The following is a 19,727-nucleotide window of genomic DNA, read 5'->3' as shown; positions in this document are numbered from 1 at the left end:
CAGGAGGTGGAGGTTGCAATGAGCCGAGGTCGTGCCACTGCACTCCAGCCTAGGTGACAGAGTGAGACTCTATATTAAAAAAAAAAAAAAGAATAAATTGAAAAACTGATTTCAAAACTTACATTAAAGCTGTGGTAATCAAAGCTGTCTGGTATTGGTGTAAGAATAGCTAAATAGGCCAGGCACAGTGGCTTCATGCCTGTAACCCCAGCACTTTGGGAGGCCGAGTCATGCAGATCACTTGAGGTCATGAGTTCAAGACCAGCCTGGCCAACATGATTGAAACCCCATCTTTACTAAAAATACAAAAATTTCCAGACGTGTTGGCAGGCACCTGTAATCCCAGCTACTTGGGAGGCAAAGGCAGGAGAATTGCTTGAACCCGGGAGGCAGAGGTTGCAGTAAGCCGAGATGGAGCCACTGCACTCCAGCCTGGGTGACAGAGCAAAACAAATCTCAAAAACAAACAAAAACAAAATGAAACAAAAAAATAGCTAAATAGATCCATAGAACAGAATGGGGAGGCCAGAAGTAGACCTACACATATAATAGATAGTTTATTTTTTGACAAAGGCGTGGTAATTCACGAGGAAAGGATAGTCTTTTCAACAGATGGTGCTGGAACAGGACATCCACATGGGATAAGAAGTGAAATTCAACCCTTAGCTTATATCATTTATAAAAATTAAGTTGTTGACCTAAATATAAGAGCTTATGCTATAAAACTTCAGAAGAAAACATAGGGGAAATATTTGTGACCTTGGTGTAAGGCAAGGATTTCTTAGGACACAAAAAGCACAAACCATAAAAGAAAAAAATGATAAATTGGATTTTATCAGAATTTAAAACTTTTTCTGCAAAAAATACTGTTGAAAATTAAAATGCAAACCACACACTAGGAGGAAATATTGGCAAAACATATCTGACAAAGATCTTATATTTTTAAATATCTAAAGAATTCTTACAAAATGTTAAAACAAGCCATTTGATTTGTATTAATGGATAAAAGAGTTGAGCAGACATTTTATCATAGAGGATATATAGATGGTAAATAAGCACATAAAAATCTATTAACCATTAGGGAAATGCAAATTAAACCTTAAAGAGATGCCACTATACACATCCTACAATGGCTAAAATAAAAACACTGAAAATATCAAAGGCTGACAAGGATGCAGAGATATCAGAACTCTCGAAATACAACCGGCCGGGCACGGCGGCTCATGCCTGTAATCTCAGCACTTTGGGAGACTGAGGTGGGCCGATCACGAGGTCAAGAGATCAAGACCATCCTGGCTAACATGGTGAAACCCCGTCTCTACCAAAAATATGAAAATTAGCTGGACTTGGTGATGCATGCCTGTAGTCCCAGCTACTCAGGAGGCTGAGGCAGGAGAATCACTTGAACCTGGGAGGCAGAGGTTGCAGTGAGCCGAGGTCACACCACTGCACTCCAGCCTGGTGACAGAGCAAGACTCCGTCTCAAATAATAATAAAAAAATAGTACAACCCATCTGGAAAACAGTTTGGCAGTTTATTATAAAGTTAAACTTATACTTGCCGTATGACTTAGCCATCTCATTCCTAGGGATTTACCCTGGAAAAAAAAATCAAAACTTACATTAACACAAAAACCTGTATGTGAATATTAATAGCAGCTCTATTTGTAATTCCCAAAACCTGGAAATAACCCATATGTCCTTCAACAGATGAATGGATAAACACACTGGTACATACATACAATAGAATACTACTCAGCAATAAAAATGAACTGTAGTATACAACAGTGTGGATGAATCTCAAAGATGTTGTCATGAGAGAAACAAGCCACTCTCAAAAAGTTATAAATAGTACAATTTCATTTACATAACATTCTCAAAAAGACAAAACCATAGTGTCAGAGAAGAGACCAGTAGTTACCAGGGTCTAGGGGTAGCAGGACAGCATGACTATAAACAGATGGCAATGAGAAATGTGGGGAGTGATGGAACTGTTCTGTATTTTGAATCTGACTGTGGTTATATAATCTAATGTGGTTATGTGCTAGAATCTATAGAACTATATAGCCAGAAAACAAGTCCATTTTACTGTATATTACTTTTAAATATAAAATGAATGTTAAGTATTTTTTCTCAGTACTCTGAAAACATTGCTGTTTGTGATTTTATTTCTTTTTCTAAGTAATTTCAACTTTTATTTTGGATTTGGGGGTATGTGTGCAGGTTTGTTACACAAGTATATTGCATGATGCTGGGGTTTGGGATACAGATTGATCCCATCACCCAGGTAGTGAGCATAGTACCCAACTGTTTTTCAACTCTTGCCCCCTTCCTTCTCTACTGCCTCTAGTAGTGCCCAGTGTGATTTTCTATCATCTAACATTGTTGAGCTTTTTTTCCCCCTAATTCTTGTTTCTTTGTAGATGAACTGCTTTTTTTTTTTCTCTTAACAGCTTTTAGAGTCTTTCTTTAAATCACTGGTGTAATGAAATTGCACCGCAATGTGTCTCAGTATAGTTGTCTTTCATTTGTCCTATGTGGACTGTCTGCATCTGAAGACTAAATTTTTTAAATTATTTCTTCTACATTATCCCATCTGCCTTCTCTCTTTTTTTTTTTTTTCTTTTTTTTTTGAGGTGGAGTCTCACTCTGTCGCCCAGGCTGGGGTGCGGTGGCACCGTATAGGCTCCCTGCAACCTCCGTGTCCTGGGTTCAAGCAGTTCTCCTGCCTCAGCCTCCCGAGTAGCTGGGATTACAGGCGCCCACCACCACGCCCGGCTAATTTTTTTATATTTTTAGTAGAGACAGGGTTTCACCATGTTGGCCAGGCTGGTCTCAAACTCCTGACCTCAGGTGAGCGGCCCGTTTCGGCCTCCCAAAGTGCTGGGATTACAGGCATGAGCCACCGCACCAAGCTCCCCATCTGCCTTCTCCATTCACAATTTCCAGTACTCATGTTAGGTATATTTTGGAAGCTTTAACTTCATCCTCTATATTTTGTAATGTTTTTAAATTCCTAAATATAGAGATAAAATGAACACGTAAGAAAAAAATTTTCTTCAAGCCCTTCCATTGCATTTTAATTGTAACAATTATGTTTTTAATTGCTTTTTCATAGATGTATAGTTTCAAACTCTCTTGAGGATATTATTTATAATTCACTAGAAGTTTTCTTTTTCATGAATCATGTTTCCACAGACTCCATTTTTATATTCAGTTCAGTATCTTACTTGAGAGGCAAGAGAACATTGAGGTTTCAAGCACAAATACTGGAGTAAGACTACTCAGGTTCAAATTCTGGCTCTGCCATTTGTGGCTATATAATCTCAGGCAAATAATTTAACCTCTGAGAGGCTCAGTTTCATTATCAACAAAAAGGACATAATTACAGTACCTATCTAATCGAGATGTTGTGAAGATTAAATGAAATAATATCTGTAAATTCATACTTCAAATATGTGTGATACTTAGTAAACACTTAATAAGTGCTAACTAATTATTACCATATGCCAGGTGCAGTGTTCTAGTTTCCAGGCATATAAAGTTAAAAGTGACTTGGTCCATTCACTCAAATAACTTAAAATAAAGCTTGATATTATTTGTCAAGCCTAGCATTCACCTTCTATTACAATGGGAGTCATTGTGCATATAAATAACAGTGGTATTCAAAACTGTGGTACATCCTTTATGGTTTTGTAGGTTTATTTAATGTTAAAATATAACTTGAAGCTGAAACTGTAATAAAAAAATCCTTTTGCCTATTTTTTGCTTAACATTGTACTTGGAAAGAAGGGAGAAATATGGGGGCATGCATATGAAAATACCAAGGAGAAAGCATGTAAATGACAAACCAAAGCATGGATGGGCTTCCTCAACCGTATTAGATATGGTAGGAGTAAGTATGATGTGGAATAGAAGGTGATAAATAAAATAGGTTGACTAAAGCAGCAGCTTGTGGCAGGGGCCCATGTGGTCGGGTGGGTAGAGAGGTGGATCTGTACCGAGAAGGGCTAATAAGCCTGGCAGAAGAGTTTGGTCATTATTCTATAATGGTCAGAAAATAGCTGAATTTTTGAATAGGAGAGTAATGTGATACAGAGAGGAATTTGTGTTTTTAATTTTTGTCCTTATGTAGAAGATGCAAATGTTTTCAGTGTTTTGGGCAATTCAAAAAAACTTTTTTCTGAGCTGTGTCTAATCTAAACTCTAAAGGAAAGTCAGTTCTGTAACACATTGTTCCTTTCAATCTAGTTTTTTCTTTAATGTTTAAATATAACATTTTTTAGAGATTCCAGAGTTTTATCAAACTGGAATGTTGGCCACAACAGTTCAAAGGTATCTAGGTTAAAAGTACGAAGTAATTGAGGATAATGGGAAATTAAGATTGCAGGGCTCACTCTTCAATTGTAGCAGGAAAATTAAAGGTAAATTACAAAGCAAAGTTCAGAATAAAACATGTATCAGTATTCAAGACCTTGCAAGTTTATAAAATGTCTGGTATGTTTATTACTACAATGCTATTATTTGGTCAAAGCACACGGGACTTCAGATTGTGTATTTATGGACTGATTCCCCAACAGATAACCGCACAATTCTGGAATGCGGTTGCCGTGTCAATAGTTGTAGACTTATTGTTGTAAGTTTTTTCCCTCTTTCAACCTAATTAACTTAGAATGTCTCTAACGTGATTTGCAAAGAATTTTTTATTTATATTTTGCAATCAGCATTTGAGCAGCACACAGGTTTGAGACATGCACTACAATGTGTAAACATTTTGTAAGATAATAAATAGTGCCTACTAGTCTAAATGTTTTATGATTGCCTGTTCCCTGCTAATTGGTCATGGATTGAAATTCCCCATTGTTTAATTTTTTTAATTTGTGGAAAATTATTATAAATGAGTGTGTAGGGCTTCATATCACAGCTGTTGTCATTTAAAGTTTGGACAGTGTCATTACAAATGAAGCCCTGCTGTGAAATCAAAGTCAAAAGGCATCTTGGCATCCCAACCATTTCCTTGGGAGAAGATTACAGCTCAAGTCTGTTGAACTTTATTGCCTTGGGCCTCATGACAGTCTTCAGAAACATGCAAGGCATTTCTGTTAAAGAAATTCAGATGTGCTAGGACACAGATGACATTCTTGTGCATAGCAGTGTCCTAAAGGGGTGAGGAATAAGTCAGGAAGAAAAAGATGATTCATACTTTTTGCTGCATTCTGGGATTATTATATATAATCCATAGAGAGGATGGAGACCTTGCAGAGATACCACATAGGAAAAAGGTGCGGTGTTTTCCTACATGGCCTGACTGTATTTTAAAATAAAAACCTAAACACGACTCCAAGGTAATGACTGCCTTCAAAGTAATATTTTAGTTGATTTTAATATTCTCTTTGAAGGAAGTTCTCATTGACTCACATTTCTTTTCTCCCTCTCCTTTCTCACACACATTCATTTCCAGAGGTTTGACTGAGGGAGAGCTGCTACTGAGTTTTAACAGTCACTCTTTTTATATGTAAAACTCATGTTCTTGAATTTAAAACAAAAGATTACTTGTTCTGGCTTAAAAATCTATCTAACCAGTAACTGGGCTCCAACAAAGGTCCCCACAGAGACATCATAAAAGAACATCATTGTCCTCTAATTTAAGGATGTATCTTATTCAGCCATGAATTTATCTCATCCCTTTAAAATGTGTTCTTATTTGTCATCCCTATTTCCTCCTGGGATAAAGAGATTCCTGAGTTCATTAGCTACAGCATGCCTGGCACATAGTAGATTCTCAATAAATATTTGTTGAGTAAATGAAAATCGTTATTCAAAGGAAAATCCTGATTACGCTCAATGTTAATTCTGGAAATCCAAGACCTAGTAAGATCATTTGTTCTACTGTTCTTTCAGCTTTGTATGACATTCAAAAAGGCATATCACTCATTCAACAACTTGCCATAAATATTGATAACTGCTTCTTAATAAAAATGCCATTAAATTGCTTATAGTCTAGTAAAGAGACATACAAGTAAATAGATAATCACAATAGAGTGTGATATGCTAAGCATTTCCTAGCCTCAGTGATAATAACATTTATTGAGTACTTTCTATGTACCAGGTACAATTTTAAGTATTTTACATGCATTAATGATTTCTAACTTAATTGCATTGTGAGCTGACAACTCTGTCTATATGATTCAAAACATTTTGAAATTTACTGATAGTTTTTTGTTTTGTTTTGTTCTTGAGACAGGGTCTTGCTTTGTCACCCAGGCTGGAAGGCAGTGATACAATCATGGCTCACTGTAGCCTCCACCTGCTCGGCTCAAGTGATTCTCCCATCTCTGCCTCCCAAGTATCTGGGAGTACAGGCACATGACACCACACCCAACTAATTTTTAATAATTTGTAGAGATGAGCTCTTACTATCACTCAGGCTGGTCTTGAACTCCTGAGCTCAAGCAATCCTCTCACCTCGGCCTCCCAAAGTTCTGTGATTATAGGTGTGAGCCACCATACCCAGCCCTGATACTTATTTTATGGACCAGTATGAGGTCAGTTTTTTTAAATCCATGTGAACAGTTCTGGGTACAGTGTTAGAAAGTGCAGTGTCCATTAGAGCAAGCAAGTTTTTGTATACAGTGTTCTATACATATCTATTAGCTCTAACGTTTACAGTATTTCTTTTAATCTTCAATATGATGACTGATTTTTCTACCTGCTTGACCTATCAGTTACTGAGAGAGGTATATTAAAATATTTTAGCATGATTGTAAATTTATCTGTTTTTCCTTTTACATCTGTCAGTTTTTGCTTTGTATACTTTGAGGCTAAGTTATTAGGTTTATATACATTTAAATTGTTATAGCTTTCTGGTAGATTGAGCTATTTATTATTATGTAATGCTTCATTTTATCCCTAGTAATGCATTTTGCCTTAAAGAGTATTTTATATTCTGATTATTAATATAGCTACCCCAACTTCTTTTGGTATTTGCCTGGTACATATTTTTTCATCCTTTAAATTTCGTGTATCCTTAAGTTTTATATATATATATGTTGTTTATAAGCAACAAATATTTAGATTCTGTTTTTAGATTGTCAATCTTTGTTTTTTTAACCAGAACATTTGGTCCATTTGTGCTATTGTATTTGTATTTGTTACAAGTAGTTAGACAGGCATGAGCGGGGCAGGAGAAAGCTGTCCCCCACCCTCTAGGAATGTCAGGTGATAGTTGGGCAGTTATCACTTTGCCTCTCTAAAAGTGATAAATTGGCAGCTGGCACCAGGGAGAGTCCATTTCCTGATTGTCCACACCTGGTACACTAAAGTGTTAATTGAATGCAGGCACCAGGGAGAAGCAACTTCCTGGGCATGAGCATTAAGAGACAAAATGTCAGAGTATGACCTCCCAGGGGCACACCACCCAAAAAGGGAAGAAAGCCACAGATGGGCGTGCATACAACTTCCTAAACACACTGCACATGCTCACCTCCCAAGTGTAAGGAGGGCACTGCACTTATGAGTAGCCCAGCCTAAGGGAAGAATCATGGGAAAGGGGCCAGCGTATAAATAAAGTCCTAGGATCAAGGTTAAAATGGCACTTGACCTTCACGTGCCCGCTTGGGTCTCTTCCAAGCATTATTTCATTTCTTTCCCATTCTAAAGCTTTTTAAAATAAACTTCCACTCCTGCTCTGAAACTTGCCTCGGTCTCTTTTTATGCCTTATGCCCCTCAGTCCAATTCTTTCTTCTGAGGAGGCAAGAATTGAGCTTGCTGCAGACGCATATGGATTCACCATCAGTAATACCTTGGATACCTTGACTGGTAACATATTTGGTGCTGTGAGACTCAGATATTTGCCACCACTAACACATTTATTCCTACCATCTTATTTTTTTTTCTTTTTCTGATTGTTTCCCTTTTCTTTTTCTTTTTTTTTTGAGACGGAATCTTGCTCTGTCGCCCAGGCTGGTGTGCAGTGGCACGATCTTGGCTCACTGCAAGCTCTGCCTCCCGGGTTCACGCCCTTCTCCTGCCTCAGCCTCCCCAGTAGCTGGGACTACAGATGCCTGCCACCACACCTGGCTAATTTTTTGTATTTTTTAGTAGAGACGGGGTTTCACCGTGTTAGCCAGGATGGTCTTGATCTCCTGACCTCGTGATCCGCCTGCCTCAGCCTCCCAAAGTGCTGGGATTACAGGCGTGAGTCACCACGCACGGCCAATTGTTTCCCTTTTCTGAGTTTCTTTTTCCACTTCTTTTTTGTTTTCCCTTGGGTTCAGGTTTGTTGTTTTTTTTTTTATTTTCCTATTATTCCATTTTTTCCTCCACTAGTTTGGAAGTTGCAACCCACTCTATTTCTGTTTCTTTCGTGATAATACAGAAATTCTTAAAGGCTTACTTAATTTATCAAAATCTATCAAAATCTAACTCCAATCCACTCCCTTAGAAAGTCTATGCTACCATGGTTGTATAGTTTAGTTGTATCTTAATTTTCTTTGCTATCAAAAGACAATATTGTCATTGTTTTATACAGTCAATGTGTGTTTAGATTTACCTACATATTTATCTCTTTTTTGGCTCAGTTATCTTCTTACATCTCAGACTTTCTATCTGGTGTCATAGATGGCTTTAGAGATCCCAGGATTATTGTCATTCTTGTTAATTGAAAAATCAAATCTGTAAAATATTTTAAAGAGGCTTATTCTGAGCCACTAGGAGTGACCACAGCCTGGTAGTTGGGTTGCAGTTTAATTTTATATATTCTAGGGAGACAGAAATTGTAGGTAAAATCATAAATCAATACATGGAAGGTGTACCTTGGTTCATCCTAAAAAGGTGGGATATCTTGTGGGGTGGTGGCTTACAGGTCATAGGTGGATTCAAAGATTTTCTGATTGGCTGCTGATTGAAAGAGTTAAGCTTTGTATAAATACTTGATGTCAGTAGAGTAGAAAGAAATGCTTGAGTCAAGATAAGGGAGTTGTGGAGGTCAAAGCCCTTATTATGTAGATGAAGCCTCATAGGTAGTAGCCCTCAGAGAGAATAGATGGTACATGTCTCTTTTTAGACCATAAAAGTGTCAGACTCCCAGCTAATCTCTCCCACAGCTGAGAAAGTCCTAGAAAGGGAAGGCCTGGCTACATTAATGGAGATTCTCTACAGATGCAGATTTCCCCGACAACAGATGACTTTGCAGGGCCATTTCACAATATGTCAAAGAAAAATATTTTGATTTCCTTCAGGGTCTTCTATCTTTCATGTGATGCTGTATCAGAATCAGGTTGGAAAGGAAGCTGCTTTATGCTGGGATAATTTTAAAAACCTGTTTTCATGCCTATGATCCCAGCACTTTGGGAGGCCAAATGTGGGAGGATCACTTGAGTTCAGGAGTTTGATTCCATCCTGGCCAATAAGGTGAAACCCCATCTCTACAAAAAATACAAAAATTACCTGGGCGTGGTAGCACATGCCTGTATTCCCAGCTATTCAGGAGGCTGAGGTGGGAGGATCACCTGAGCCCAGGAGGTCGCAGCTGCAGTGAGCTCACACTGCACCACAGCACTGCAGCCTCCAGAGTGAGACCCTGTCTCAAAATATAAAAATTTTTTAAAAACCCATTTAATGAGATTTTATGGTTTATAGGGTATGACTTAACCCCTGCCTTGCATGGCCTTAGGTCGTGTTTATAATCTGGTATCTTATTGCCACAAAGAGTCTGTTTTGTCAGATCTGTAATTTACCTAAACACCAAAAGGGAGAGGGCGTAATGGGGCGTGTCCGACCTCCCTTCCTGTTATGGCCAGGAATTCAGTTTTTCAGGTTTCCCTGGGATCCCTTTGGCCAGGGGTCTATTCATTTGGTTGTGGGGCTCAGGATTTCATTTTTGGTTTATATTCTTCTAATGGACTTCCTCCCTTTAGCAAGTGCTAGTCTTCTTGTCCTATCCCTTGAGTCTCTTGAGTTCACAACTAATACTAAAATTTGCTCACCACCAGTTCCTAAGTTAAAATTTAGCTTCAGTGCTCTGTTTATCTTTCCAAGTTTCTACTTATATTTTGGCCTGCATATTCCTTGCTTTCTTGCCAATTTATTGCATTGTATTAAAGATTTTAAAATATTTTATCTATCATTTAAAATTATTTTTAGAAAAATTGCCTATCAGATTATGAAAACAACCATAAGTCAAGAAATAAAAATCCATAAGTAAATTTTAAAATGATCTTTTGGGCTGGGTGTCATGGCTTATGCCTGTAATCCCAGCATTTTGAGAGGTGGAGGCAGAAGGAAGCAGGAGTCCAAGACCAGCTTGGACAACATAGTGAAACCCTGCCTCTACAAAAAAAAAATTAAAAATTAGCTGGGTGCGGTGATGCGTGCCTGTAGTCCCAGCTACTTGGAAGGCTGAGGCAGGAGGATCGCTTGAGCCCAGGAGTTCAGGGCTGCAGTAAACTATGACTGTGCCACTGCACAGCCTAGGCAACAGAGCAGGATCCTGTCTAAGAACATTTTAAAAAAATTTTTTTTAATGATCTTTTTGTTATAAATAAAGTTTCAGTGCCGCAAAAGAAATAGCACTCAAATGTAAAATTGTCTTTTTCTCAGCAAGGCAAGTTACTTCTATAGAAGGGTGCACCCTTACAGATGGAGCAATGGTGAGCTCACACTTGGACAAGGGAAGGGAAGGGGTTCTTATCCCTGACGCACGTGGCCCCTGCTGCTGCGTCCTTCCCCTATTGGCTAGGGTTAGACCGCACAGGCTAAACTAATTCCGATTGGCTAATTTAAAGAGAGTGACAGGGTGAGCGGTTTGGTTTGAAAAATGGTTATGCAGGGTGGAGAATGAGTCAGGGTGGAGCAGGTATCACGTAATTGGAATGAGTCAGGGCGGAGCAGGTAACCGGAATGAGTCAGGGTGGAGCAGTAATCGAAAAAGGTTGCTTTATGAGGAAGTTAAGTTTAAAAGTAGAAGGCAAAGAATTGAACATACTGACATATTGATTCTTTAAAATGAAATTTAGAACTCATATCTAACATTTTGGTTGGAATTCTTTCATAGGATTTTTGATGATCTTAAATCATCATTTTCCAAAATATATTCTACAACTGCTTTCTTTTAAAATACTCAGTGAAACTGGGTTTACAAATGCTGTATACCGAATTCCCTTCATGGAGTCACAGTTTAAAATCCTGCCAAATCCTGGTTTTTTTTTTTAAAAAAAAAAAAAGAAGAAGAAGAAAAGGAAAACCTTGTTTAATTTTGTTTGCCCAGCATTTCCCCAATTCCCCCCGAGTAACAGCTATCAGTACTCTACAGAGCTAGTATTAGCAGAACAGTTTAAAGAGCTCTCCCCACTCATCCTCCCCTCGCCATAAAAATAGGAAGTCCTGAGTCTTCCTTGCAGAACCAAGCTGCTTTTTCCTCATATGTTATATCTGATGATATCATCAGGGATCTTGCTGTTTAATAGAAATTCTAGATATTTGCTTTTTATGATGTTTTCAGGGTCTAACCCTGCCTTAGAAATGGGGACCATATTGACTACCAGACGTATCTCAGAGTCCTCAGTCTACTAGTGATCTTTCTTTTTCCTCTCTCTCCTCCATTGGAGTTTCCCTTTTAGTGTACTTGGGACCCTTCTAATTCTCAAGAATCAAAGGATTGGATAAAATCTCACCGTTCATCTAGTTGAGCCCTGTTGAGATTCATTAAACAATAAATTTAGATGTAATAACTCTTCAGGTGGCTTTTTTTTTTTTTTTTTGACAGTGTCTCTCTGTGTCACCCAGGCTGGGGTGTCACGGCATGATCATAGTTTGCTGCAACCTCAAACTCCCAAGCTGAAGCGATCCTCCCATCTCAACCTCCCAAGTAGCTGGGATTACATGCATGCACCATCATACCTGGCCAGTTTTTTATTTTTTTAATTTTTTGTAGAAGCAGAGTCACCCTATATTGCCCAGGCTGATCTTAAACTCCTGGGCTCAAGCAATCCTCCTGCCTTGGCTTCCCAAAGTGCTCAGATTATAAGGATGAACCACCACACCCAGCCCAAGTGACTATTTTATTGCTCTCCTTTCCAACCTTGAAGATTTATAGTCAGGGCCTTTTGATTTATTCTACTCACCTGTTCTCTAATAATTTCAGAAATCACCAGTGACCTCTTATATTCATCAGTTTCTCATGTTTTTGTTGTTGTTGTTTTTTTTAATCTTTATTTTACTAAACTTCCTCTAAAGCATGTAACACTGTTGGTCATTTCCTCTTAACATCTATGATACCATTCTCACCAGTTCTCCTTCCCCATCTTGATTTTCCTCTCTGCCTTTATATAAATACATATCTTTCCCAAGTTTCTGTCCTTAGCCCCTTTTTCTCATTATTCTCCTTATGTTTATTCCTTTATTCACTTATTCATTTCTCCAGTAACTGTTTATTTAATAGGATGAATTAGTTAAAATATTATTTTTAGCATAATATAGGAAGCTTGAGCCTATCTTTTACTTTTTTATTTTTAACTGGGTCACAGAATGTGAGCCATATGAGAATGACTTTTTACTGCTGAGATTTATCTTATAATCCTTTTTTTTAAAGACAGGTCTCACTCCGTTGCCCAGGCTGGAGTGCAATGGCACCATCTGAGTTCACTGCAACCTCTGCCTCCCAGGTTCAAGCGATTCTCCTGCCTCAGCCTCCTGAGTAGCTGGGACTACATGCACAGGCCACTGTGCCCAGCTAATTTTTGTGTTTTTTGTAAAGACAGGGTTTCACCATGTTGCCCAGGCTGGTCTTGAACTCCTGAGCTCAGGTGATCCACCCGCCTCTGCCTCCTAAAGTGCTGGGATTACAGGCGTGAACCACCGTGCCCAGCCTTATAATCCATTATTGTTTCAGTAGTCATTGCAATAGAACATGCAGTAAATTCTAAACTGTTTTTCAGAATTGACAATACATGAAATTCAATTGAAAACTCTTTTAGCTGATCCTAGTACCAAAAGCACTCAGGCTAGAAAGACTAGCTTTAGACTAGATGGCCACTTCTAGGCTAAGCTCTTGAAAGAAAGTTTCTTCCTTTTTCCTCAGGGCAGTACTCCGCCCTCCCCATCCACAGCAGTAGTTTGAAATAGGCAAAGATTATCTTTGCCTATTTCCCTTCTGACTCTTCCTCACTTCTGACTTTCCCTTCTGACTCTTCCTCCTGTTTTCTAGAGTGCTTCTCCCGGGCACTAGTGCACTTAGGCAGCTCTAAGCCTTCTGCTGCTCTCCTGGTCAGGTCTGTTCTCACCACCCTCACACTCTAAAATTAGTGCTGGAAGTTCAGACAATCCACATGTTCTATCTCAAAAATTAAAGGAAAGCAAGTACAAAAGGCAGTGTCTAGAGGAAAAAACACCACACTGATAGGTAGATAAATCTAGACTCCAGTTGTGGCTCTGTGGCTGACATCTATGCCTCTTTTCTCTAGTCTGGAAAGTGGAGGAATTGCACTGGAATAATTGATGTCTAAGGTCCCAGCTCTATGAGTTTAAAATCATTTCATGCAAACTTATAACGGATGGATGAGGAGTTTTGATGGAGATAGCTACATTGTCTAAAGTCAGGGCTTGAATCACTATTCTTCACCCACTAGGAAAATCAATTGCAGCTTTTGCAGCCATTGTGGGCACTATTCTGGATTCTGGCCACATTGGACCCCACTGCTAGACAGAGGAAGGACTGGTTAATATAACTGTATGAAAATATCTATCCGCCGGGCATGGTGGTTCATGCCTGTGATCCCAGCACTTTGGGAGGCTGAGACAGGCGGATCACTTGAGGTCAGGAGTTAAACCCCGTCTCTACTAAAAATATAAAAATTAGCCGAGTGTGGTGGCATGTGCCTATAATCCCAGCTACTCGGGAGGCTGAAGCACGAGAATCGCTTGAACCTGGGAGACCGAGGTTACCGTGAGCTGAGATCACACCACTGCACTCCAACCCTGAGTGACAGAGCAAGACTCTGTCTCAAAAAAAAAAAATGATATAATGTCCATGTGGTAGCATGTGTCAGAATTTCTTTTTAAGGCTGAATATTCTGTGCATCTATATGTGTGTGCTTGTATACCGCATTGTGTTTATTCACTTATCTGTCAGCAGACACCTGGGTCACTTTCACCTTTTGCCTATTGTGAATAATGCTTCTGTGAACATGAGTGTACAAAAGCCTGTTTGAGTTCTTGTTTTCCATTCTTCTGGGTATATGCCCAGAAGAAGAATAACTGTAATATACAGTAATTCTATATTTAGTTTTTGCATGTGTGGAATCGCTATACTGTTTTCCACAGTCACTGTGCCATTTTACCTTCCCACTGAGATTTCCTGACCTTTCTGTTCATCAGCATTTCACTCAATGGGTTTTAGAATCAGTGATATATCTTGTCTGATCAATAGCAAGATCCTCCCCGCCCCACCCCCCTTTTTTTTTTTTTTGAGATGGAGTCTCATTCTGTTGTCCAGGCTGGAGTGCAGTGGTGGGATCTTGGCTCACTGCAACCTCCACCTCCCGGGTTCAAGCGATTCTCCTGCTTCAGCCTCCCAAGTAGCTGGGATTACAGGCGCCTGCCACCATGCCTGGCTTTTTGTATTTTTAGTAGAGACAGGGTTTCACCATGTTGGCCAGGCTGGTCTCAAACTCCTGACCTCAGGTGATCTGCCCGCCTCAGCCTCCCAAAGTGCTGGGATTACAGGCATGAGCCACCGCGCCCAGCCTGAAAGATAACCCTTTTTGTATAACAATAAGAAAAAAATATCTCCAGTCAATTATAAGATGATCCCCATCTCAGAAATGTTAAAATGTGCAAAAAAATGTATCTTAGACTCAATGGAATACAGTTGCTGAATATACTAAAACTCCCTCCAAAAAAAAATTTGTGTAAGTTACACAACTTTTAACACAGTCTTTGTAGAGCAGGAAAGTAAAGGTGGCTACTCAGCAATAATGTATGAAAATACCTTTCTCAAATATACTTTTACCTTATTTATAAAAGAATGTACTTCACACACAGTTTTTTCCCCCAAAACTTACCTAGCTATGTCTTAATGGCAATTTGGAATAAGAGTACAAACCCCTCCGTCAGGTCCTCTGCAAAATAAAAAGGTAAAAACCCCATAGGACAGTAAACAATGTATCCCAGATGTTAGTTCGCATGTATTTGTGATTTCTGGTCAATATCCTAATGCTCTTTTGTCTTTGTTTTGCTTAAAGGATTGTTCAAGTTTAGAAGAATACAACATTGCCGCAGCATTACTCCCTTTGACCAGTGCTTTCTATAGGGTAAGTTTCATTGGTCCATATATAAGCTTGTTATGATTTACATAAATGTATTCAGTTTGATTTATTATGGAACTACATGAAAATCCTGTCCTCTTAGTAGCATGCCTAAGATATATCTGCGGTTATATTTATTGTAACATTTATTGCATGCTATGTGTAGGAAATTTAATATAGAACACTAAATCATCTCCTAAAATAGCACCCACACCCATTACATCCTTTTCCTTAATTTTCTTTATAGTACTTCATAACACCTGAATTTATGTTACATATTGGTTTGTTTACATGTTTTTTCCCCATCACAGAAAGTAAATTTCATGAGGCTGTGATATTGTCTGTCCTCTTTACTGCTGTGTCCCAGGGCCACTCAGTAAATATTTATTGAATGAATGACATTGAAGCCAGAAATTAGAGTTTAACTTTACTGGTAATTTCTGCGAACCTTCTGAGAATTTTCTGGAATGTTCAAAGTGATTTTTTAAAATTCTGTCACTTACTACAGTTATATCTATGCTTTTTCATAAATAGATTCATTCTTATGGCAGAAAAAACCAGCAAATTTCTTTACCCGTGAAGGACTTGTAAAGAATTAGATAAACACCCACACTCAGAACAACGCATTTAATACATCCTTCTGAAATATGCAATCATAAACAGTAAATCTGTGGTAGCAGCTGACTTACTATTCAGCTACATGCACAGTCAGCTTCAGGAAGCAATAAGTTAACAAGTTTGGTAACTGCCATACTGTTTCTCTGTGTTGGCAGATTAATCATACATAGGTTTTAGTGGTGGGCTTAGATTTGATTTTTTGTGGTTGGCATGGTTTGTTGTTGGATGAGTTTGTTTTGGGTTATTTTGGTTTAGGGATGAATCAGTCAAGGTCCAATCAGGAGCCAGAAACCACACCAGTAATTTGAACAGAGAAATTTTATTTTATTTTTATTTATTTATTTATTGAGACAGAGTTTTAGCTCTTGTTGCCCAGGCTAGAGTGCAATGGCTCAATCTCGGCTCATTGCAACCTCCTCCTCCCATGTTCAAGTGATTCTCCTGCATCAGTTGCCCAAGTGGCTGGGGTTATAGGCATGCACGACCACACTTGGCTGACTTTTTGTATTTTTAGTAGAAATGGGGTTTCACCATGTTGGTCAGGCTGGTCTCAAACTCCTGACCTCAGGTGATCCACCCGCCTCGGCCTCCCAAAGTGCTGGGATTACAGGCATGAGCTACCGCGCCTGGCCTATTTTTATTTTTTTGAGGCAGTGTTTCACTCTGTTGCCCAGGCTGTAGTGCAGTGGCACAATCTTAGCTCCCTACAGCCTCTGCCTCCTGGGCTCAAGTGATCCTCCCATCTCAGCCTCCCAAGTAGCTGGAACTACAGGCACACGCCACCACACCCAGCTAATTTTTTTTTTCTTTTTTTGTGACGGGGTCTCGCTCTGTCACCCAGGCTAGAGTGTAGTGGCGCGATTTCAGCTCGCTGCAACCTCCACCTCCCAGGTTCAAGTGATTCTCCTGCCTCAGCCTCCCGAGTAGGTGGGACTACAGGCACGTGCCACCACACCCAGCTAATTTTTGTGTTTTTAGTAGAGACAGGGTTTCACCATGTTGGCCAGAATGGTCTTGATCTCCTGACCTTGTGATCCGCCTGCCTTGGCCTCCCTAAGTGCTGGGATTACAGGTGTGAACCACCGTGTCCAGCAGATTTTTTGTATTTTTTTGTAGAGACAGAGTTTCACCATGTTGCCCAGGCTGGTCTAAAATTCCTAGACTCAAGCTGTCTGCCCACCTTGGCCTCCCGAAGTGCTGCAATTACAGGGGTGAGCCACCACACCTGGCTGATTTTTGTATTTTTTTGTAGAGACAGAGTTTCATCATGTTGCCCAGGCTGGTCTCAAATTCCTAGACTCAAGCTGTCTGCCCACCTTGGCCTCACAAAGTGCTGCGATTACAGTGGTGAGCCACCACACCTGACCAGAAATTTTAATATAAGGAGTTATTAAGTAGTAATAGGGGATTAACTACTAAGAGGTAAAGAGAATTCGTAAGAATACAGGAATAAAATATAGGGAGCAACTACTACCTCTAGGGCTCAGGCATGCTACCTAACAAAGAAGCAAACTTGGAAGAGAGCCCCTTCCCAGATCTAGGCTGATTCAGATCATGTTGGAGAGGTGTTGTGGCCACTGGATGGCATCGAATTTCAAGAGACCAGAACTGGCAAGCAGTAAACTGCCTGCTGGAGTGCTGGCAAGACTTGCTAGGAAGCCCCCCACTAGGATGGCCCTGAAACTTCTAGGGTGCTAGTGAAACTTGATAGGAAGCTACCACCTGGGGTACCACTGAAACTTTATAGATAGCACTGCCACTGTGGTCCCACACACCACCATTAGGTGCCTACCACAGGAGCAAGAAGGAGAAAGTACACCAGAACTAGGAAGAGAATACACTTTCTACTGCAGTGTTCCTTCAGCACCTTTACTGGCAAAGCTTAATATTCTGCATTTTGGCAAAGGAGAAATGTTTATAAGGGCCAGTTCCAGTATCACAAAGCAAGACAGAGAAGGATAGATTTGGAAGAAAGAAGTACTGCATTGATAACAGAGGGGTTAGGTAAGGTAGATCACACGGATTCTCGGATATTTTCTAAATCTTTACCTTTTGGAAAATTATTTCTAGTGCATATTAGATTTGTTAATTCAGGAAGTAGATGTAAATTACATATTCCTGGGCACAAATTGCAAATTAGCCATCCTCATACTGTCCAGCCAGTATAAACTCCTGGGTCTTGCCAGCATTGCTTCAGAGAATGGACTCAGCTGCCTTGTTTAAACTTACTTTTAAAATACTTTAAATAACATTATTAATTTTTTTCAATGGAACAAAAGTTTATTGAGTATCTCAATATAAAAAGCTACTATAACAGGCAACATCTGGGCAGCAACATTAATAAAACATTGACATGGTCCCTAGGAACTTATATTAATAGTCTAATACTGCAGATAATTTTTAAAAATCAAACTGGTCCACAATGCCACCAACCAGATGGACATTATCTTAAGTAAAAGTTATGTATATACCGGGTGCGGTGGCTCATGCCTGTAATCCCAAAACTTTGGGAGGCCGAGGCAGGCGGATCACCTGAGGTTGGGAGTTGAAGACCAGCCTGACCAACATGGAGAATCCCCATCTCTACTAAAAATACGAAATTAGCCGGGCGTGGTGGTGTATGCCTGTAATCCCAGCTACTTGAGAGGCTGTGGCAGGAGAATTGCTTGAACCTTGGAGGCGGAGGTTGCCATGAACCGAGAGCGCACCATTGTACTCCAGCCTGGGCAACAAGAGCAAAACTCCGTATAAAAAAAAAAAATTATATATATATATATATATATTTTTTTTTTTCCAGATAGTACAGAAAGGAACAAAATGCAAAGTAAAAGTTCCCTTTTCCACCTTCACCCCTTTTCCTCTGAACCATTGGTTTCCTTCCTGGGGAAAAGGAGTGGGAATGAGGGTCAGGGGCCAGGGAAGAGTCACGCATTACTGCCAGCACATGCAGATAAAAATTTTCTTTTTTTTGGTGGTGGATCACTTGAGGTCAGGAGTTCGAGACCAGCCTGGCCAACATGGTGAAACCCCATCTCTACTAAAAATACAAAAATTAGCCAGCCATGGTGGAGTGCGCCTATAGTCCCAGCTACTCAGGAGGCTGGGGAAGGAGAATCACTTGAACTCAGGAGGCAGAGGCTGCAGTGAGCCGAGATCACGCCACTGCACTCCAGCCTGGGTGACAGAGCAAGACTATGTCTCAAAATAAAAATAAAAATAATTTTTTTAAAAAGTATCGTTTTTAACAAAAACAATCAAACCATTTACTCTATTTTCACACCTTGATTCTTTCACTTAGTAGTACATCTTGGTCATCCTCTCATAATAGCACATATACCTAATTATTTTTAATTAATCCATTTATATTTGTAACGAAAAGATGGTATATATGTACCTACTATTCTCATATGAGCAGGATATTTCGTTAGCCCAGATGAAAGGTTATGTTTATCTTTTCGAGTTTTATTTAGTGTCAGAGTGTTCAAGATTTCCCACTTGTAACATCACCTGTCTTAGCTCCTTTGGAATTTGTCATGCGACAGCCACCACAAATTATTTTTTCCCCTAGATTATAAGCCTACAGTTCCTTCTTACTTCTTTCCACTTTTACTAAGTTACACGTAATTCATTAACTCTTACGGAAGCCTTCTTTGAAGGTGGTACCTTAACAGCCAGGTTTAAATTCTTAGGATTACTTTTACTGTGAAAAATAATGTAATCTTTTATACTTATGTTTGTTGTTTATATGGTACTTTCATTTTCGATTTCAATTTATTAGCTATGCCAAGCCCTGTGCTTATATCTGTT

The 19,727-nt window shown here is 39.4% G+C and overlaps 1 protein-coding gene across 3 annotated transcripts in view; it reads left to right on the top strand.

The window, feature by feature from the left end:
- The window catches only part of SBF2 (SET binding factor 2), a 528,888-nt gene that overhangs the window by 395,541 nt on the left and 113,620 nt on the right, over nucleotides 1–19,727 (top strand). For all 3 annotated transcript variants that reach the window (XM_063608381.1, XM_003818147.6, XM_055094099.3), the window contains exon 17: nucleotides 15,240–15,308. In XM_063608381.1, coding sequence (XP_063464451.1) covers nucleotides 15,240–15,308 — 69 coding nt within the window. The remainder of the gene's footprint in view (nucleotides 1–15,239; nucleotides 15,309–19,727) is intronic.

The sequence above is a fragment of the Pan paniscus genome, chromosome 9 (genome assembly GCF_029289425.2).
Source record: "Pan paniscus chromosome 9, NHGRI_mPanPan1-v2.0_pri, whole genome shotgun sequence".
NCBI classification, from domain to species: Eukaryota; Metazoa; Chordata; class Mammalia; order Primates; family Hominidae; genus Pan; species Pan paniscus.
This window is presented reverse-complemented; position numbering and strand designations above follow the sequence as displayed.